Genomic DNA, 20,885 nt, shown 5'->3' on the forward strand with positions numbered 1-20,885 from the left:
CAAAATTGAATAACAAGTACGTGCCGGGTCTCTAGTGGTCCCCGTTTACGCCGTTGGTGTCTGGCGAAGATGCGAGGTTCTTGCGGTAAAGCTCACCGTCGCACGCCCTAAGACGCTCTGCAGCCTGCTCTGGGGTGATGTCGCGCTGAGGCTCGGCCATCATCTCGTAGCCAACCTGGAACTTGCGAACGGTGGCGCTTCGCAGTAGTGGGGGGTAGAAGTGAATGTGGAAATGACTGGACTCAATCTCATCGGCTGTGCCAGTAAGGGGAGCCTGATGAAGACCCATGCCTTCAACCTCGTTAGCCATGTCTCTCTATTATGACTGTTTTGGACTTACTGTAGGGGAACTGGGTCTCGAACAGGTTGTCGTAGCGCCTCGTAATTTCCGCTATGCACTCAGCCAACTCCGCTCGCTCCTCCTTAGAGAAGTCTACCAGCGAGCGCTTGTGTTGCTTAGGAACAATCATTATCTCGAACGGCCAGACTGCCCAGTAAGGTACACCAGCCCAGAAACTCGCGTTTTCATACACAGTGCGGGTCTTTTGTGTTGACTCCAGCTCTGCATAATCGACGAGCATATGAGCGCCTCCATTCTCTTTGCGATATTTGCTCAACTGCACCAGCTCCAAGGCGGGCTCTTCCGGTAGGGATGTGGTCGTCCAGACCTGGCCGTGTGGGTGGGGATTTGAGCAGCCCATGGCCGAGCCTTTGTTCTCAAAGATCTGCATATACCGATACTGAGCATTTGGAACTGCGAGAGTGCCTTGTGATAGTGGTGGTATAGTAGTGGCAGACGCAAGCTTGGCCAGAGGCGACTTTGGGTCCAGATGTGCAACGTAAATGTTCGTCCAGGTCTCTATTATGGGGACGATCTCCGCCGGCGACATGTCGGCAAGAGTGAGGTTGTGAGACGGAGAAAAGCAAATGACATAGCACTTTCCAGTGACGGCCTCGGCACGGAGTAATCTAGAAGCGAGAGATCCGTCCTTGTTGTCAGGGTTGTACTCTTGCTGCTCTTCCATAACGGCACTGTAGTCGTTGACGAAGACAAAAGTGTTGTCGAACTTGGGGTTGTGCTCGCCATTTGCCCGCGTGTTTGAAGGGCATAGATAACACTGGGGTTGATTAATTTCGGAATGTTATTAGACATGGCCCGGGCGAAGGGATACCTTTGGGTCATAGTCTGGGAGGGTTGTCTTGGACGGCGACTCTTGCATGCCTCTGTGGGGTTTCAGTATGTCGTCCCGTGAACAGTATCACTGATATGCTTACTGCCATGGTCGCTTGGTGCGGTGGGGAGAGACTAGTATCCAGCTTCCTCGCAGGAGGTTGAAGCGCCTGTGGGAGATGTCGTTCAAAACGGGGTCCGTCATGATGGCCGAAATGTGTGTGGAGTGTGTCTAGGGCGGACGATGGTGGTTAGGTGTATATATACCGCGTGCGAAATACGGCGAAACGGCCGCAGGGGCAGTATGCATGGCCGCGAGCTAGACGGTGGGAGTGACGCCCGGCCAGTGAAGGGCTGCACGCTAAGCCGCTCAAGCTTTCCCCGTTGGCGGGATGCTAGCCGAGTCGAGTAGCGCACCCTCAGGCGTGAGGCCCCGAGAGCTTGCGCGTAGGCTTGAGGACAGCAGAGCCTCTCCAACAACCCACGATAGCTGCCGATTGGAGCATTAGCCCGCGACCCGTGAACGCAGGGTTTTCAGTTTTCCACCATGGCGGCAATGATGCCAAGTGCCGCAACTAGCAACCCCTATGACAGCGACGCCGTGGAGCGTGACCTGATAGACCCGGACGATGGTGCGTCGCATCCACACCTGCCTGCGCGACGAGACGGGGGACGAGGCTAACCATCACCAGCTACCCTCGATGACCTCGACGATCCTCTCCAGGGCACGTCGGACCGCGCGCCGCTGACGGGCAACATCCAGCGCGACCCTGCGCAGACGCAGTCGTACCTGACGTCGAGCATCCCCGGCGAAGACCGCCGTGCGCCCACAAACACCATCGACGAGACGGTATGGGACACGCTGTCCCGCGACATCTTCGCCATCTGGGAGAAGATGAAGCAGGTGCTGTACCCCAAGTACCTGCTGGGCGGCATCATGCAGCGCGGGGGAGGCATTGGCGCCGCAGAGCGCGGCGAGGCAGACGGCTTTGGCGGTGGGCTCAGGAACATTGCAGGGCGATGGCCGGACGCAGATGTTATTCTGCAGGGCGGCATGAGCGAGGGCCTGCGCGACTGGGACCTATGGGGCCCGCTCATCTTCTGCCTGCTGCTGAGCCTGTTCCTCTCGTGGGGAGCAAAGGGCGACCAGAAGGACCTGGTCTTCTCCGGCGTCTTCGCCATGGTCTGGATAGGCGAGGCAGTCGTGACGCTGCAGATCAAGCTGCTGGGAGGCAACATGTACGTCCCCTCTGCACACCTACCTTACGCCTTTGACATGCTAATCGTGTCCAGTGCCTTCTTCCAGTCCATCTCTATTATCGGCTACACGCTCTTCCCGCTCGTCATTGCCTCCATCCTCAGCGCCGTTGGCATACCCATGATAGTGCGCATCCCCGTCTACATCGTTCTCATCGCCTGGTCGCTAGCAGCGGGAGTGAGCATCATGGGCGGCTCTGGAGTCGTAAGGAACCGCGTCGGCATCGCAGTATACCCTTTGTTTGTATTTTATGTTGCTCTGGGCTGCCTGTGCTTCATCAGCTAGTGCAGCATTGTTGTGCATGCAAAAGTGTTTGGCTGGGTATCTGGCGTTACGGACAAGCTGTAGAAATAGCTATTCATGGGCGTCACAAATCCATTCCAATACAATCAGTAGCACTTAGTAGACGTCTACAGTAAACTTGATGTACATGTCCCAAGTAGCGGTAGACGCTGTTGTTGCTGCTACCCGTGTTCATGATTAGCCGTCTGTCTTCCCCACTTCGTCATTGGTCTTTGCAGCGACAACACACTCGACCACGACCGCCGACTGAAGCGCCAACACTCGGCCCCCTAACCGCTCAACACACACGGCGCGCCTTGTCTGCATTCCTCTCGTTGCAGTCGCGTTCTGGACTCGACGGTGTAATTAGACACTGTTGCATTCGGCGCATTGTAGTGGAAATTTGGTACTAGAGCGCATTGACCGACTCCACTAACCACAAGGCCCATCTGCTCTGCTTCCGTCCGCTCGACAATCCAAGCCTGCAGCTCATATCTGCACCTGTTTTCCGACATCGTCTGCCCGCCGCACACCCAACGAGCCATCACGCTGCATTGTCCACCTACAAGGTCGCCACTAGCCTCGCGGAGCACCACCTCTGCGATTGTCCCTGCCGTCGACCGCAACTTGGTCTTCACCGCGGAGCATAGTTACTATTGTCCTTATTCAAGCTTGCACTGTCTCAATTCACAACCTCAAACCACACAGACATTTCAGCGACCGCCCAAGGACCGCCTTCTCACGCACCAACGTCTGCGACTCCTACTACTACTCTGCTACACCATCCACCAAGCGCACTCCCATCATACCCCACGCCTGGAACACAACCCGTCCTGCACCATGACAGACGCGCCAGAGAAGCCGCAGGTGACAACTGCAGCTGCTGCCGCCTCCGACGACACTACCAAAGCTGCGCCCACGTCCCCAGCACGGAGCGATAAGAGCAGCGATAGCGAAGGAAAGAATGTTAGGGAAAAGCTCAAGGACACACAGATCGATGCGCAGGCCACATCGGATCCCGTCCCGAGTTCCGATCGGCCCATGAACGACGCACCCAACGGCAGCGTTAAAGCTGGCGAACACAGCGCTTCTGGCTCAGACAGCGAGCGCGGACGGTTACGACGCAAGCGCAGCCGGGAAGACTTTGAGGAGGAAGCCGAAGCGGACAAGCACCCAGAAAAGAAGGTTGAGCGACATGCGCGCAAGAGGTCAAGGGACATCACAGCCGACCTGGAGGCTGGTGTGCCCGGAAAGCCTTCTCCAAGTACTATCTCAAGTATCCAAGAGAACGACGGGGACGAGCAGATGACATCGCCCAACAAGAACACATCCACGACCACTGCGGCCGATAAGGCCCCAGGAGCCGGAACAAGCCCCAAAAACAAGCGCACACGCGATCAAGTCGAGAAGGATACAGATGCTAGCGCAGAAGCGGCGGAAGACGCCTCGGCAAATGGCAAACCTGCAGAAAAGTCGGCAGGCGAGGAGCGAGACACCAAGCGGTTACGAGACAAGGAAGCAGCCGATTCAACAACGGACACAACAGAGTCGAAGACCAAGGTAAGCTAACTAGCGCTGCGTGAATGTCAAAGACTAACGCTCGAGCCAGATACCGCCAGGCAGTGGGTTTGCCAACACTTCCGCCGCATCGCCCTTTGCCGCTATGGCAGCGAAACCTCAACCGCCGAAGACCTCTGATAAGGCCGAATCATTACCTCAAACGTCGGACGAAAAGTTCAAGTCATCTGGCTTCGGCGGTTTTGCAACCTCAGCTGCGTCTCCATTCGGGGGCCTTGCTGGTTCTAAACCAAGTTCTAGCTCGCCTTTCGGTGGGGCAAGCGCGGCCAAACTGTCCTCTTTCGCAGGAAGCGTAGCCTCCTCAACGCCATCAAGTGGTGGCTTCGGAGCACTGGGAAGCTCTGGTACATCCGGGTTTGGAGGCAGCTCTTTTGGCGGATCGCTGGGTGGGGGCTTTGGAGGCTTCGGTGGAGCCAAGCCCGTAGGCTCTTTCGCTGCTCCTGGTGGCAGTTTGGAGATTAAGGGTCTCAAAGAGAAAGAGAAGCCTTTTGGTGCTGCTGCAATCGGCGAGCCTTCTGATGATGAAGAGGGCGACGACGACGAAGACCCAGAAAAGAACGCAGACAAGGAAGAGCGACAGTCAAGTCAGCCGCTCCTCTCGCAACAACGTAAGCCAATCACCGCCACCTCATGTCATCCTGTTAACCTTCCTGAAGCACACGAGACTGGTGAAGAAGGCGAAGAGACCATCTGGGCCGGCCGCGCAAAGCTTTACAACATGTCTGGCGAAGGATCAAATAGAGGGTGGAAAGAGCGTGGCGTGGGAACATTCAAGTTCAACATCACGGTCGATGAACCCAAGAAGGCCCGCTTTGTCCTCCGTGCTGAAGGTACCCACCGACTGCTGCTAAATGCTGCGGTCACAAAGAGCTTGGTATTTGGAGGCGATGCACAGGGTGACAAGCCGAAGGATACCCGGTTGCTCTTCAATTCGCCTAATCTGGAGGGTGAATTGGAGATGCACCTGCTCAAGGTATGTACATTGTTTGGTCTGAAAGATAGAATGCAACTGACTGTCGACAGCTGAAAGCCGAAAACGCAAAGCAGCTCTGGGAGGAGGTCACTAGGGTAAAAGAAGAGCAGCTATAGGATGCCTTTTCTAAGACCCTGGGTAATTTCGGAGAGGAGAGCAGGTCCAGCCCTGACGTCTGGATATGAGTGTTAATATTGCCCTTGGGGCTGTATTGGTCTGGCAAGCATACTTTGACGACAAAGCCACGATGAGAGCATGAAGGGACAGCATCAGGAGGCACCTTGAGCGAGTTTCACTGTATTGTATACATTGGGAGGCTGCCGAAGTACAGGACTGCCCGAATAACATTTGTGGTTCGAAGTAGAATCGAATAAAGAAACCATCGTACATTATGACATGTCTCTTGCTCGTACAATGTACCTCGTGATACCTGCTTCGCAAGCCTTGTTTCTCTTTTGTTTTTCGCCATGTCCACTAACCGTTGCATCGGGTCAGTCATCTGCCGATATTGCTCCTCCTTGTTTTTTCTCCACACGCAGCATCGCGACATCGTCACAGCTGCCCCTGGACATCCAGCGCTATGCTTCGCAAATCTCACGCGTCACGCTTATTACCGCTAATGAGCAAGACCGCATGAGCTTATCAGCGCTCGTACTTGACAATTCTCCGACTGGTGCGGCTCTGTACAGGAGAGGGCCAAAAGACACGATAACCCTAGGTATGTCTAAATTAGGATGCGGCGCAGAACCCTTGGCTGTAGAATGTCAGATTAGGGAGGGGGAGAACGCCATGTATGACGTTGTACGGTGGGATCTGTCTGCCTGCTGCTGCGCCGCCACTATACTTTGGGGCCAAGGCGTTTGGGTATATAGGAATGTGTCTCGCAGGACTCGGATCTTGGATGCTTAGAAGGTATCTATGTACGCTGAATCTCTTCATTTTCTGACCCCCTCAATCACCAGCCTCTCAACGTTCTTCGAAAACTTCCACTAGATCACATCGTCGGCTTGGGCTCGAGAAAAAGAGTCAGAACAGATGCTTGGTTTCCTCCTTCCTTCGTTATTCGCTTGTCAGTATTCGTATGCTGCGGTGGAGATGCCTATGTCTACATCGATCTCATCTTCGAGAACAACTTCATCTACATCTTCGCCCAGCAACATGGAGGACCAAACAACCCCTTCACACCAACGTCGATCGAGATGGCTCTACCGATCACTTCTTATCACCATAGCAGAGTGGGCGCGAGAACCATCGTCACGCTATTCTCCTACTGCAGTACACACCCAAAATTACGGAAAGGAAGAGGCGCAAGCGGACTTTATGAAGGATAAGGTGCCAGTAACGGAAGATGAGATGGCTGGAAACCATAATACAGTGGGTACAACCCATAGATGAATGCCGCCTGTGTATATCGCTGACTTTATGAACCCAGGGGAACGAAGTGACTGACAGTAAGAGGGATTTGCAGGCGAGCTTTACGCATGCGCGAGCACTAGAAGAAGGACGCTGATATTCGGCGCCATGCCATCAGGATGTGTCGGTGTTGTCCATTTTCCTACTTATGGCGCTTTGCCCTCGTTTAGAAACAGTTATTCAGATCTCTCCTCTGAGCCCCTTCATTCCAGTCCTGCCTTAGCACCACCACTAGAGCGTTAGTCTTGCCGCGTTGGCTGATTCCCAAGCAGCTACAGCCTTCAATACATCTTCTCGATAACGCATTTTTGAACGGTTTGACAAGTACTGAATGATTCACGTTACCGAGGGACCATAAAACTTGTGTCGCATTTGCTGCATACACACTATTAAATTCTATCAGGTGAAAATAACCCAAGATAATGTATGCTTTCACCTTGAATTTGTCTAGAGGATATTCGAATTGCGAGTCGAGGTTCGTGTCATAGAGACGTTAACGGATGATTGACATGGCATGCAATCGTCGTTGGAGGCAATAAGCCGTCCATAATCGGTACCAGAGCAGCAGGATGTGTTTTCGGTAGGCAAGTAACAACGTCCTCGGCCCTCAATCGTCCACATTCTCCTTCAATGGATGCCGCATTTCGACTCATAGCTTCTTATGTTGTCGGATACCTTGTGTGTCCGTCCTAAATGGCCCTAGGATCTTGTCCCATGCCTGCGGTGGTACCAACACAGCTCCTACAGACGCTCCTGCCTTCAATCTTTCCTTAGGTAATATTTGTTTTCCTTGTCCATGATTTACAATCACAAAAACGAATGAGACGACGGAGAGGGTGGTTGAGAATCGACGCCGGCGCGACTCGGTTCGGGCAAGAGTGGTGTTGTCGTCAAAATCTATTGCTGCGATTGCATTGTTAGTGGCGCATTGATATTTGTTGACATGTGCAGTCGTCAGCTTGTTTGGTAGCAACCGGAACGGGTGACGCGACTGGTGCAGGTGCAGGTGCAGGACACGGTGCGGAGCCGGAGGACACAAGGCGGATGAAGTTGGTTATCGTTTGGGCGCAACAGGCAGGCTCCGCGTCGACGACATATAGATAGCAGGCGGCGACGGTGGACCCCAGCCGTTGATGACGTTTGGGGTGGCGAAGCAATGCAGCATGTTTCATCGCGTTCCAGGCGGGGCCCTTATCGTTGTTTATTCGCTTCAGCGCATGCGTGCGCCTGCCCCGACCAGCCGCTCGCGCTCGCGCCTTCCGTGCCAGCACCGCTCACACAGACACAGCACGCCATGCTGATGCGACTCAAGAGACGTGGAATGAAGCACAGAAGAACGTTGGGCCTGCATTTGCTCGCAGCCTTGGGGCCTGGCACGGCGCTCGGCCCTCCGAACTTGATCTGCGCGCGACAGTCTGACCAGCGCCATCTGCATCGGGCCTGGCGCGGCTGCAGGCTTCGTGCCGGCCGCGCTCTCATTCGCCCGCCGCGTTAGCCTGCCTCCAGGATTCCGCCGCTTTCTCTCGTCACATCCATTGCCCAAACCACCAGGCCGTGACATGTTTTTGCATTTTCATCATCCTCTTGATGCTTCCCCAGAGGCCATCTCGCATGTCCCAGCCACGGGATATCCGTCTAGGCGGCGCCTCTGCTCGGGCGTCGACATGGCCCCTCGCGCCACGAATTTGATCTCGCACTTGCTGTAACCCCTCGTTCACTAATTACATCTAGCGTTCACTCCTGGCCATGTCCTTGGTGGTGCACGGGCCTCGCAAGCTAAGCCCTTCTCGCTCGCGAGAGTTGGGGCCATTCATTCTCAGGACATTCGCACGCTCGATTCTCCACTGCCGTTCTGACTCCCCAACCGCCTGATGCCGTCGTTGCCCTGCCGTCGCCATCTGGAGTACTAACCGCACAGTCGCACCGACTGTCGACGCCCTCGCCTCTCGTTGTGCGCGCGCCGCTTCCTTTGTGACAGCACGCCTCAGCCAACTCCTCCCTCCGAAGCCGCCTCGAGCCCTCCACCCTCACCACCCTGCCTCACCTGCCGGCGCATCGCTCCAACTCGAACACACGCAGTCTCAATATCCTCTCTTCATGATAGGCGTTCGATTCCACGCCCACAGTGACGTTCCTGAGCCCTCATCGCCCTCCTGCTCCCTATCCGCACACGCTGCGCTCCGACACGCAACCCTCTTCCCCTTAGCCACACCCTCTGTGTAGCTCGACCACTCGTCACAAAGCCCGGCACTCCGTTGACGGCGGTCACTTGATCCGTCTCGAGTCGCCGTCGGTCGCCCTGCTCTCTCTCGTCGCGCGTTGGGCGTCATGCGATCCCACGAACACAGAGCCTGAGCACCCACTACATGACACCACATACAAGCGAGCGTCATTGCCAGATTATGACAGACGTCTCGTCGGTCCAGGCGTATGCTGATCATCAGCCGGCTCCTCTCGCCCTCTACGCTGGCCCACCACCACCCACCTTCGCGACCGCCTCGCCTCCACTCGAACCCACCGTTGAGGACGAAGAGTCATCCACGATAAAATGCATCTGCGGATACTCAGATGACGACGGCAACACAGTCTTGTGCGAGAAGTGCGATACGTGGCAGCACATCGTGTGTTACTACGAGTCTGCCCAACACGTCCCCGACGTGCACGAGTGCGCCGACTGCCTTCCCAGAGCTATCGACGCAAAAAGCGCTTCCGAGAAGCAACGCATCCGGAGGGAAGTACACAGCATCGGCGAGCGCAAAGGCAGACCGAAAGCCTCCGCCAAGAACCCCAAGAAGCGAACCAAGGACGCCCATGGCCCTGGACAACCCAATGGATGGCCAGTGCAAACCAATGGGGACCTGCACTATACCCCCGACCGCAAAAGTGGTAGCCCACGAGATCAGCCACCGCCAAATAAGCGTCCAAAGACAAACCATCGTCCATCGGGTTCCGTAGGCGTCGTTAGTCAAGCGCCAGCTCTCGTGCCAACATCACGGAAACGAGGCGCTTCAGTCATGCTCAATGGCCACAGTCCCATGAAGTCACCCACTAACCCAGAGGCTTCTACCGAGGACTACTCAACCGAGTTCATACATCTCTATCGGCAGCCAGAACCACCCTCCGCTGAGTCCAACTCTTACACCCGAATCGACGTCGCAAACGACATTGCTATGTGGCTACAAGACCCCGAAGCACTGGCCGAAGCAAGCGGAGGCAAGAAGCCACAGGACATCTTCTCACGCATTGATATGACCATCCAGGAACTCGAAACGACAACTGCGCCAGAGATTGTGAAACAGACAGATGTCGACTCGGGTGTACTAGCGCATGGTCTGCACCCACAATGGCACTTCATTACCGCCGAAACTCCGGTACCAGATGGTGGCTATGTTGGAGAGCTCAAAGGTCTCATCGGTCGAAAGGCAGATTACTACTCCGATGCATCCAACAGATGGGACTTGCTGCGACACCCTGAACCCTTCGTCTTCTTCCCACCCCATCTGCCAATATACATCGACACACGGCGAGAAGGCAACATCCTCCGATACGCCCGGAGAAGTTGCAACCCCAACATGTCTATGAAGATCTTGATTGACTCCAGCAACGACTACCACTTCTCCTTCCTAGCGACGCGCGAGATCAGCCCCGGTGAGGAACTTACAGTCGGCTGGGATATCGATTCTGAGGTAAAGAAACAGCTTCTCAGGGTCGTAACCAACGGTGCCAAAGAAGGGTTTAGGAGGATACAACCGTGGGTGTCTTGTGTCTTGGCAAACTTTGGAGGCTGCGCTTGCGATACATCCAGCGGCAACGAGTGCCTCTTGGAGCGCGCTCGTCGCAATACGATTACAGAGCCGGCTACACTGAAGACCAAGGGCAAGAAGGTCAAAAAGTCACAAATCTCTCCAATGAGTACAGGCCACGCAACCAACAGTCGTGCTGGTAGCGAAACAGTCAACCGCGAGGCTGTCGACGAAGACCAAATGGACGCTCGCTCTACATCTGGCTCACACAAATCCAGCAGTCGTGACATCACACCAGCAACCCACTTCTCATTGGAAGGCGACAAACTTTCCGAGCGCGAAAAGAGAAAGATCCAGCACCAAGAACTCCTGTTCCAGAAGCTTGATCATGATGAGCACAAAGGCAAAAGGAAACGGACTAGTGCTGGATCGAACCTGAACACGCCGAGCATCTCTTCCTCGGTAAGACGCTTATCCACCTACTCGCTTCCTCCTGCTAATGCAGATATACAGAGACGACTCGGACACCCCGAACCTTCGCCGTCGGCACGGCACCGCGAACATAGTCACGGTGTAGCACGTAAAACGTCGGGCAGCTCTACAAAGACGAATGGCCGTCCTCCACCCCGTCCGAAGCCTGTCTATGTCGATGCGTCGACGCAAACGATCGAAGACAACAACGCAAAATCCCAGATCTGCATCAAGCCACGCCAAATGAAACCACCACTTTCATTCAAGCGTAAGCTTTTGCAGCAAGCGCAAGAAGACAAGCTGCAGCGCGAGCGAATGCGGTCCACGTCCGTTAAAGTGGAGGCCAAATCACCAGCTTTGAAGGACGTATCTTCGAACAAGCCGTCGCCACTGCCCCCATCTCCACCGCTCGAGGAGCCTACAGCGATGGACATATCTGCCGACCCCGTACCCGATACAAGACACAAAGAGCTTACACCAGCAAAGGAGCCTACACCGCAGCCTACGGTCGACGTGGAGATGACCGAACCCGAGGACACAAGTCCCAAGGCCTCCGACCCAAAACAAGAGGAAGCACCTGAGGTGACTGCACCAGAGCCTCCCAAGGAAGCTCCACAGCCATCAATACAACCACTCGATCCTCCGTGGTCAGCTTCGACGCCCGCTGAACCATCGCCCAAGTCCACCACCGGTCTCACACCAAAGACTGCAGACCTACACGTCGAAATGCCCTCGAAGCTTGATTTTGGCAACACTAGCAGCAACCGCGCCGTTACACCTGGATCGACTTCGTCTGTTCTCAACGAGAGCGCAGTCGCGCAATCACCAGGCATCTCAATGATTGCATCGCCTTTCTCGCCTGCCGTTAACAACGCCGTCAAGCCTGCACCGGCACGCAAGAAGCTCAGTCTAAGCGACTACACCAACCGCAATCGAAAAACCAAGCTGGCGCAAACGCAGTCGACTGGCTCGAACGCTACACCTCCACTGGCCCAATCGCAATCAACCAGCTCACCCACGTTATCGACGGCTAGCCTGCCCAATACCAACTCACCGCCACCCAAGGCTGTCGAACCGATCCTCCCACCAGTTGCCGAGGAGGCGAAGCCGTCTGAGGTATCTGTCGCGCCTACTATGACGACTACCTCCACTTCGACATGAGCGCTATGATTCACGATACCTTTGCTCCTTTTCAGAACCAACTTGCGGGCCGCAGGGCGACCCGTGGTTCTTCGATTCTACCTTTTGGAGTGTAACAACATGTAATGATTACAAGTCAAACGATCCTTTGTTTTCTCACTTTTCCCTATCTATCTTTCTTCTTTCTTATCTTTTACTTCCAACGACTTGAAGTGTTCGGTCGGGTTTACTATACATTGATTTGATGGGGATTTTCAAAAAAGCGGGATACTTCCAATGGGCTTTCTACTACATGCAAACACACATTACCTATCTACGTACGGAAGGATCTGGCGTGGCATTGGTTGGCTCTCGCGCTGGGCATCTAAGAAACGAGGAAAATGAGAGTTGAGAAGACGGGCAGCCCCGTCCTCCTCTACCGTGCGGGTTGGAGATTAGTAGCGAAGCCATGTCCTCTACTGCTGAGCGTCTGTGTTTAGCTGAGATGAAATGAAAACAAGAACTCAAATCAATTTACTCTGAGGTTCGCCCTCGTATCAAGCGCCACTGTGTGAAAGAAGAGGCTGTGTTCATAATCTAACCTATACCACGCAAAGAAAAAGAAGAAGAAGAAGCAGAAGTACACCAGCAACATAAGAACACAACCACTCATGCCCTCTAAGTCCCTCCACTGCCAACAGCCTTCTCCCCAACCTCCTCCCACTTCGCCGCCACCATTCTCACCGGCGTGACATTCCCCGCCAAAGCCCTTCCGTCCATCTCTATAGGGCTTGTCCCCATGCCATTAATATGCTTGGGATCGGGCCTGTACACCGTTTCGTAGTAACTTGGTATCGTCTCGTCAAGGACGCGGAGCGGCGGTGGTGGTGATGCGTAGCGATGAACGGAAGGAGCCGGAGATATAACGTCAGTGTCACCGGCAACGTTCGAGTCAAGGCTGTAGTCGTGATTGTCGTGGTGACGGTCGTTTGGAGGACTGCGCATGCAATCTCCCAATGGTGAGAGTTCGTATGGTCTGCCTACGGAGCGGTGGGCGAGTGCATCGTGGATGTCGAGTGGGGATTGCTGTGGGATGGGAGGTAACGTATGCATACGGTGGTCGATGAGTGCGTTAATGTCGTATTTGTACTGATGGGGATGGTACTGCTGTGGCGGTGGCGGTGGCGGCGAATGCGAAGGAGGGGGCTGTGGCATGTAGTAAGATGGTGCTGCCGATTTGTAGGGTTGGTTGTAGTTATACTGTGAATAGGCGGGGTCTGCCATGGGCGGCGATAGCATAGACCTTTGCGGGTATTGATGATAAAAGTCTCCTCCGTTGCCGGCCATGGCGGTAGAACGATTGGGACCTCTTTCCACCATGGCTGCTGGTCCCCTGTGATTTGGATCCAGACGAGGAGCTCCAGCTACTTCTGCTTTTCCGTCGACTTCATCCTTCAGGCTCTTTGTGCGGCACCAGAAGAAGTACAGTAGGGCTACGATGACGAAAACGGAGACGCCTGCGATGGAGATGCCTGCGATAGCGCCCGCTGAAAGATCAATTTGGGTGTCGTTGTTCGTGAGGCCAGCACCGGGTGTCTTGTGAGTACTCTCTGGTGGGAAGGGCTCGCCAGGGTTAAGCATGTAACTGCTGTCAAGCGCCATTTTATGTCTGAATAAGGGTGTACTAAGTCAGTATATGTCTCACATGCAGTGCGTACCGATAAACTTACTGTTGATCGATGCTCGTCGTTGCATTCGGATTGATAACGCCCACCATGCCATAGCCTATGCAAGACCCTGGTGCTGAGCAGTAGAAAAAAATGGGATCAGTGTTTTTGATCTCGATGCTGTAGGTGGGTGGGAAATCAAGGACAGTGTCGACGGGCTCGAAACCGCTGAAGAAACCAGTTTTACCCTGCCCCGTCATTTCGTATGGGATGCATGGGTAGCCGTATTCTGCGCGGACGACACTGTGATTTAGTGGATAGAAGGCAAACTCTATTATCTTTAGCACATTAGTATTTCCTCATCTGTTGATATGTGTACGGAGGCCCGATCGAGATGATGAATGAAGCTTCTACTTACATCGCCTACACTGGCGTTTGTCGACTCGGGTCTGAACTTGTGATCCGCTAGACCGACTGAAATAGTGTGTGTCTGCGCAGCTGCAGAGGTCGTCGAGCTTGCTGTGCTCAACGAGGCTGTGGGACTGCCACTGCTGAGGCCATCGTTGCCTTGCGCTAGACATATTGAAGGAAGCAGACTGAACAGCAAAGACAAGATGGAGAGTACAGGCACTCGGGACAACATAATCAGTGCTGCGATCGTCAAGATAACAGTATGAAACCTGAGAAGAGTTGCGATCGTGCAGAGAGGACGACGGAAGCTTCAAGAGAAAAGAGGACCGTGGGACTGACGAAGACGAAGACACCAGAGTGAAAATCAATATTCAAAGACGCAATACGCCAGCCTATCATGGTAGGAGCGTTGCAAACAAGGGATCGTAAACAGGCCAAGCGGCCAAATTGACGAAAAGAACGGCACAGGATGAGACATGTACGCCATAATCATGGTGGTACGTTTCTGTGGCTGTGGCGTAGATATGAGATTGCTATTCGCTGGAAGGTGGCCAGAAGTCGGCCTCAAGGGATGTTACGACAAAGAGTTGTGTCTTTTGCAAGGGTTCGGTGACCTCATGTGATCATCGCAAGGGCGACAAAGGTCAACAAAGCTCATCTGTCTTGTATCTCCAATAGCTATGCATCTGGGAATGTGGCCACTCGAACGCGTAATTTGAAGTTTGGCAATGGTCAAGGATGCGAGTGCCCCGCCGCGTCGTAAGACCAAGGACTACGTGCAGGTAAGCGAAACAACATCCACTCATAGTCAATGGCACAACTCGAGGCGTTCATTCCGGCATCAGCAAAGGATGACGGTACGCGTTCCTTACTCACACGACATGGAAGAGAAAAAGACCCAGAACGGAAAAGCACCTGAAGGTATTGAGTTTTTTAACTGCTATTCACAGCTGAGATACAAGGAGAGGAGAGGTCCAAAAAATCGTACCATATGGTGATAACATAGCCCAATATGGCTTGGTATATTCCGCGCTGTTCGCTCGCATTAAATCATAAGTTGTCTACAGCGTCCATCATCAAAGTCGTATACTGTGGCAGCCTGAGGTCATCGAGAAGGTTGCGCTCGTCAGTGTCGCTGACGACACCGCGTCGCACGCGGCCTACTCTGTGTTGGATTGGCCTGATGCAAAAGTGCAAAGCTGAGCTCTCAGCGCAGGCCCGGGTCGCCAAAACCAAATGGATCGTTGCTCGAGGAGCTATTGGACCCCGAAACATAGCCCGACGGTGCCGCAGATGCTTGTTTGCCAAACCCAGGGTCTGGCAAAGGATTCCAGACCGGAAAGCCCTCAGGCGGCTGACTTTCACCTAGTGGTTTACCGCGAGCATAGTCCACGAGACTGCCGTTGATGCCAGTAAGTGCCCAAGCAAAGACGGCGACATCGCGAATGCTCTGCATGAAGTTGTTCTGGAATTCCATAGACGGCCCTGCCTGCACCATGGCCGGGTGCCGAGCGCCAAGAGGGTATTGGGGCATTTGCTGTGGAGCAGGATGGAACACGGGTTGTGTTGCCCATGGCGCGGCGTAGATACCGTTGTATTGCTGTGCTGGCTGGGCCACCGGCATGGTGCCTGGCAACATTGGGCGGGCACGACGTAGACACACAACCAAGCCATCTGAGGTGCAGGATATGACAGCCTCGAGTTCGATAGGATCGTCGCGGATCTCGGAACGAGGCGAACTCACGGACGATAACGACGAGCGGGCAGCGGATCCACCGAACATGGCTTGGTGGGTATTGTTGGGGTCATTGTTCCCGCCAGAGTTGGTGCGCGACGCAGACCGCTCTTCACTGTTATCCGTGGTGCGGTTTGAGTCTGACGGATGTCTTGTGCCGTTGGACGTGGAATGGCCGTCAAGGTCCACTCCGCCTTCAGATTCATCGTCGGAGCCCGTAACATCCGTCATGATGTCATCTTCGCTCTCAGACGAGGAAGCTTCAGGCGCATCGTCCTGGCGCGGGTCCCGGAAGAAAAAGCGCATGTATGCAATGGAATCGTTGCCTTTGGCCGATTCGAGACAGCGGACTGCATCTTCAAGACAATTGGGAGCAATGCAGTAATAGAAGCTGCGACCCTTCATAGCCTCTCCGGAGATGCCAATGATTTGCTCGATCCCACTGGTTGCGTACATGACGGTCAGGGTACGCGTGAACCTGTTGAGGAACAAGGCAGCTCGCGGCTCATGGGTCTGATCATCGGGGCCGAGGTCAAACTTGCTGGACAGGTGAGACAACATGTGGTAGCGCGGGTCCTTTGGTGACGAGGCGAATAGCTTGCGCACTATAGGAGCCTCGACTGCGCGTTCTGATTGGCTGGAATCAGCATGACGCAGGGCCCAAACGGGTTGAAAGACTTACTTTGGCTCTGCATGCCATGTCTGTAGATGCTGGTGCAGCAAACGAGGACATCGTAGACGACGGAGAAGCAGCATTCACAACCGACCCATTCGCCCTGGCGGTTCTTCAGGCGGCAATAGGATAAGACAGCAGCCTTGTCCAGTCTCACGCCGCGGCTGTGGTGAGCTCTGGCCAGCGGGAGTTCCTCTGGATGAAAAAATTGCCACACGGACCGATTGACTACCTCGTCAGGTGTATGACCGAGGATGTCGACAATGGAGTCGGAAGAGTACAATATGTGGGCGTCATCGGAGAGGTCTGTCTTGGGTGAGAATTGGCAGGCAAAAGGCAGGGTCGACGTGACAAACCGTGAATGGTGATGAAGGTGGTATCCATGGTAGCAAGAACGGGGGTGGTGGTCGTTCCTGCTCTACCGCACGCGCCCTGGTCTGTCGAATCTAATAACTCGCTCTGGGACGGGCGGTGGAAATAAGAGCAGGTTGGGCAGTAGAGGCGAGGGACTGTCGGCGGGTCAAATAGGCAGGGTCCAGGTGGCACAGAGGCGCACAGGTGCGGGTAAGGTGTCTAGAGGCCGTTCAGGCGGTGCGACCAGAGCACGGGGTGGGGATGGGATGGGATGGGATGCAGATGGCAGGTCGAAACGTATACGAGTCAGGAGCTATGATGTAATGGGCGATCACGAAGCAGCAGGCGCCCCTCACCCGCGACAGGGCAGGCGCGGGCAGCAGCGAGGAAATATATGAGAAAGCTCGCGGACTTGGGCTGCCGGAAGGGGCTAGCAGCGAGCAGTTGGGTCGGGTGCATAAATAAATCAGCGGAGAAGGAGCGGAAGCGTGACGACGGCCAGAATGGCGGGACCGGAGGAGCGCCAACGGGCTCAGCAGCGTCTGTGTCGGCAGGCGGGCCAAAGAGAGGGCTGGGAGTAAGTAAGAGGACGGTTGCGACAGGTGGATGTAGTGGAGGATGCGACAGGCGGCGTGGCATGCAAGAGAGGTGCAGAAAGTGAGCTGACGAACTGCTCACCCTTGCCGCGCCCAAGGATCGACGCGAGACGTGTGCGCAACGGCGGTTAGCAGCTCGTCGGCAGCGGCGCGGGGCACCGGCAGTCGCCCTGCACCTCTGGTCGAAGGAGTGCGCATCAGGCCACTCGGGTCAGGACTGCCTCGAGTCGTGCCTCCAACTGTCCGCGCGTTGCACACGCCGGGTGTGCTGAAGAGCCCAACTGTCAATCCATGCGACTGGCCTTGGCGCACCCGACGTCGATGATGCACATCCATATCCATTCCATGGCCGCCCAGGTGCCTGCATGCAAACTTTAGCCTAGCGCCACCAGCACAACCACGGCCAGCCTGCGAACTGCGAGCGGATGCCCCTCCGCCAGCGCTCTGGCAAACCTACCCAGGCGATTGCCGCTGCCCACAGCATCGCCCGGCCTGCGCGTCTCCTGCCTTGGTCGTCCCTGCCTTGGTCGTCCCTGCCTTGGTCGCCCGGCACTGGGTCTAGCGGCGCGTGGTACGGACCTGTTACTTGTCATCCCAAGCCCTCAACCGAACAACATCATCGACGATCCTCCCCAAACTACGCCACAAGCCACATGCAAGACCCTCAAGGCCTCTTTCCACTGCTTCACCGTCTCTGCCTGCGGGCCCCCGCCTGATTGGCGGCACCACCTCCGTCCGCCTGCTGCTCGCCGCATGTCTCTCATTCACCTGTTTGCTGCAAGTGATAGCTTAATTTCCATGACACTAAAAGCCCTGTCCCTCGCCCTCGCTTCTTTCTAACCCCCGATTGGCACACACAACCTTGCACTTACCTTGCACTTGGGCTACCTCACGAGACCCGCGCCCTGCATATCAGCCATTACGGCTGTGCTTTCCGAGCTTTCCCATGGTATGCACGCCAAGATGGACTGCAACTTTGAACTGCCTTCGCTGAGGGCCACTTTGAGACTAGGCGTAACCCATGCCTCTCGTCCTGCGCGTAGCCACCACTAACTCCTCGACAGGCCCCAACCAAGTCTAGGCTGAGCTCTAGTGAGTCAGGAAGCATGCGCGTCAGCCGTCACTCCATGCAATACTCATCACGTTGCAGCTCAGTTCTACGATGTAGACTTCTATCCCTATACCGCTCCCGGCCAGGTCCCTGTTTTCGCCGTGTGCGGAGGTCCATTTGTATGTATCACCCTGTGTGCAGTCTGCCGTCTACTGATTGGCCAAGACCGTCATATGTCGGTGTAAACTTGACAGCAACGGCACCGTCGAGATCCTGCGGTGGTTTGAAGATGACGAGGCCACTACTGAACACGGCACGTCCGACGATAAAGTAGGCACGTACCCTTTGTGCGCGGCCTGTCTAACCATCACCAGGTCAACTACAACAGTATCGTATGGTCTCAGGCTGAAAATGGCGACCCGCTCGTCTGCGTCACAGGAGACTCTCGCATCAAGGTCTTGAATGTCCAGACCGGGGAGCTCACAGCAGTACGGGCCATATCACTGATTGTATTGCATCCACTGACCTTGCACCCAGACGCTGATAGGCCATGGCGATGTATGGATATCATCTGTCGTATGCGGCGAGCTGCCTTCCTAACATCCTACAGTCCGTGAACGATCTCGCCATATCGCCGATAGACCCGACCATTCTCGCCTCCGTGAGCATTGACCATAGTCTCCGAATATGGAGCCTCCACCCCAATCACGAAAAGCAGCCCCTCGGAGCCATTTGTTACGGGCAAGGCCATAAGGACCAGGTGCTTACCATTGTGTGTGACCTGCAAATATACCCAATTAATATACTGATATTGCCAGGCATACCACCCGAAAGGCCAGTACATCCTAACAGCGGGTATGGATACCAGGATCAATTTGGTAGGATGCACCACCCCGGCCTACTGCTTGACAATGCTCTGACAAGTCTAGTGGGCAGTACCCGAAGACCTCAAGGAACACGCTGGCACCGACAAGCCGGCCATAGTGCACTATCCGCACTTTTCCACTACCGAGATACACACTGACTTCATCGACTGGTAATGATCCCCTTCTGAAACCGATCTACAATTGCTTACTTCATGCAGTGTCCAATGGTATGGTGACTTGATCCTCAGCCATGCCTGTCGCGAGAACAAGATCATACTTTGGGGTATCGATCGATTCAATTCCAATCGGTCTACGCCTCCTCCGCCAGTCCCCACATCAAGCGCGGTCCACAGTAGAACCCCTGTGACAATTCCAGCGAACTCGACCTCAAATACACGGTCGGCATGGGGCGGGCGCTTCCAGAGACTTCTGCAATTCGACTTGCCGCACACGAACCAGTTCTACATTCGCTTCTCCATCTTTCACGAGCTTGGTCGTCATCCGGTTTTGGTTGCGGGCAACGAGAGAAGCAAGACCTTCTTTTGGGACTTACAACGCCTAGAGAAATCGGGTACCGGAGAAGATGACTCCCTGACTTCGAAAGGCTTACCGCTCAGCCTACCTAGACACGTGCGCGAAGGAAGCTCGGCATCTACTGCCTCATCTGCTATCAGTACAGGCTCGGGTAATACCAAGACCAAACAGAAGCGGCTGAATGAGCAATCTCACGATCGAGGCATATCCGACCCCTTTCGCTCGATCAAAGCACACAAGATCGTCGAGACTCCAAAGTACAAAGCCTTCGCGTTCCGTCACTTCTCCTGGAGTCGTGATGGTCAATGGTGCGTCGGCGCCGGTGACTGTGGGACTATCAATATATTCAGCCGTTGGGATTCCCTTCCTCCAATCGATACAGACAGGGAAATACCTACACAGGAGGGTGACGGCCCACAGATCAGTCAGTCCAACCGCACACCAACATCAGCCGCGCGCACGAACGATGTCGGACTCAGCACGAGCATTAACTGACATAGTACGAGCAGACAAAGACATGATCACGGACTCGCTGGACGGCCTATGTGAGGCACATGCACTCCGGCAGCAGATGGCCGCGGATCAAGGGGAACCTTTCGACGAAGACCTGCGACCTCTTCTGGATGAATATGTGTCCAGCTTGCCAAGTCACGAGAGAGATTTCGCACGTTCAATGTACGAGCGGTGATTCAGACTGGGAAGTAAACAGCTGAACACGTGTGGATAGCTGGGTGCGCGGCCCCATAACACAACCACAAATATTCGAACGCGACCGTTAACCTTACTCGTCGGCACGGTCTCAGCTATTGTGACTCACGATAATGGCATAATACACAGTGAATACAATCAATCTATTGTCATTGAGTTACAATAGCTAATCCAAATTACCGAATGTGCGTTTCGGAGGTGACAGTAGGAAAGATGCGGAGACGAGATGCTGGTGGGAGTAAGATCATAATAGGGTCGCAGGCAGCCAACCACGTACTAGTG

The 20,885-nt window shown here is 54.8% G+C and overlaps 7 protein-coding genes across 7 annotated transcripts; 4 read left to right on the plus strand and 3 right to left on the minus strand.

Moving 5' to 3' along the window:
* Positions 1 to 31: 31 nt before the first annotated feature.
* On the minus strand, positions 32 to 1,376 carry GAL7 (galactose-1-phosphate uridyl transferase; the record flags this gene model as incomplete). The annotated part of the gene is made up of 4 exons (XM_051500784.1): positions 32 to 291; positions 341 to 1,118; positions 1,173 to 1,224; positions 1,276 to 1,376. 4 exons carry the CDS (start codon positions 1,374 to 1,376, stop codon positions 32 to 34), a joined length of 1,191 nt encoding a protein of 396 aa, XP_051348935.1.
* A 351-nt stretch (positions 1,377 to 1,727) lies between these two features.
* Positions 1,728 to 2,714, plus strand: J4E92_009437 (uncharacterized protein; the record flags this gene model as incomplete). The annotated part of the gene is made up of 3 exons (XM_051500785.1): positions 1,728 to 1,803; positions 1,864 to 2,410; positions 2,465 to 2,714. 3 exons carry the CDS (start codon positions 1,728 to 1,730, stop codon positions 2,712 to 2,714), a joined length of 873 nt encoding a protein of 290 aa, XP_051348936.1.
* An 837-nt stretch (positions 2,715 to 3,551) lies between these two features.
* J4E92_009438 (uncharacterized protein) lies at positions 3,552 to 5,378 on the plus strand (the record flags this gene model as incomplete). The annotated part of the gene is made up of 4 exons (XM_051500786.1): positions 3,552 to 4,271; positions 4,321 to 4,897; positions 4,946 to 5,262; positions 5,313 to 5,378. 4 exons carry the CDS (start codon positions 3,552 to 3,554, stop codon positions 5,376 to 5,378), a joined length of 1,680 nt encoding a protein of 559 aa, XP_051348937.1.
* A 3,699-nt stretch (positions 5,379 to 9,077) lies between these two features.
* J4E92_009439 (uncharacterized protein) lies at positions 9,078 to 12,050 on the plus strand (the record flags this gene model as incomplete). Its single annotated transcript, XM_051500787.1, has 1 exon — positions 9,078 to 12,050. One exon carries the CDS (start codon positions 9,078 to 9,080, stop codon positions 12,048 to 12,050), a length of 2,973 nt encoding a protein of 990 aa, XP_051348938.1.
* Positions 12,051 to 12,686: 636 nt separating this feature from the next.
* Positions 12,687 to 13,790, minus strand: J4E92_009440 (uncharacterized protein; the record flags this gene model as incomplete). Its single annotated transcript, XM_051500788.1, has 2 exons — positions 12,687 to 13,656; positions 13,783 to 13,790. The coding sequence occupies 2 exons, from the start codon at positions 13,788 to 13,790 to the stop codon at positions 12,687 to 12,689; spliced, it is 978 nt and encodes a 325-aa protein (XP_051348939.1).
* Positions 13,791 to 15,293: 1,503 nt separating this feature from the next.
* J4E92_009441 (uncharacterized protein) lies at positions 15,294 to 16,878 on the minus strand (the record flags this gene model as incomplete). Its single annotated transcript, XM_051500789.1, has 3 exons — positions 15,294 to 16,450; positions 16,504 to 16,800; positions 16,851 to 16,878. 3 exons carry the CDS (start codon positions 16,876 to 16,878, stop codon positions 15,294 to 15,296), a joined length of 1,482 nt encoding a protein of 493 aa, XP_051348940.1.
* Positions 16,879 to 18,407: 1,529 nt separating this feature from the next.
* On the plus strand, positions 18,408 to 19,535 carry J4E92_009442 (uncharacterized protein; the record flags this gene model as incomplete). Its single annotated transcript, XM_051500790.1, has 7 exons — positions 18,408 to 18,458; positions 18,721 to 18,825; positions 18,870 to 18,983; positions 19,033 to 19,053; positions 19,106 to 19,267; positions 19,314 to 19,373; positions 19,425 to 19,535. The coding sequence occupies 7 exons, from the start codon at positions 18,408 to 18,410 to the stop codon at positions 19,533 to 19,535; spliced, it is 624 nt and encodes a 207-aa protein (XP_051348941.1).
* Positions 19,536 to 20,885: the final 1,350 nt, after the last annotated feature.

Source organism: Alternaria infectoria (genome assembly GCF_024043175.1).
Source record: "Alternaria infectoria strain BMP 0036 chromosome Unknown scaffold_24, whole genome shotgun sequence".
Taxonomy (NCBI): Eukaryota; Fungi; Ascomycota; class Dothideomycetes; order Pleosporales; family Pleosporaceae; genus Alternaria; species Alternaria infectoria.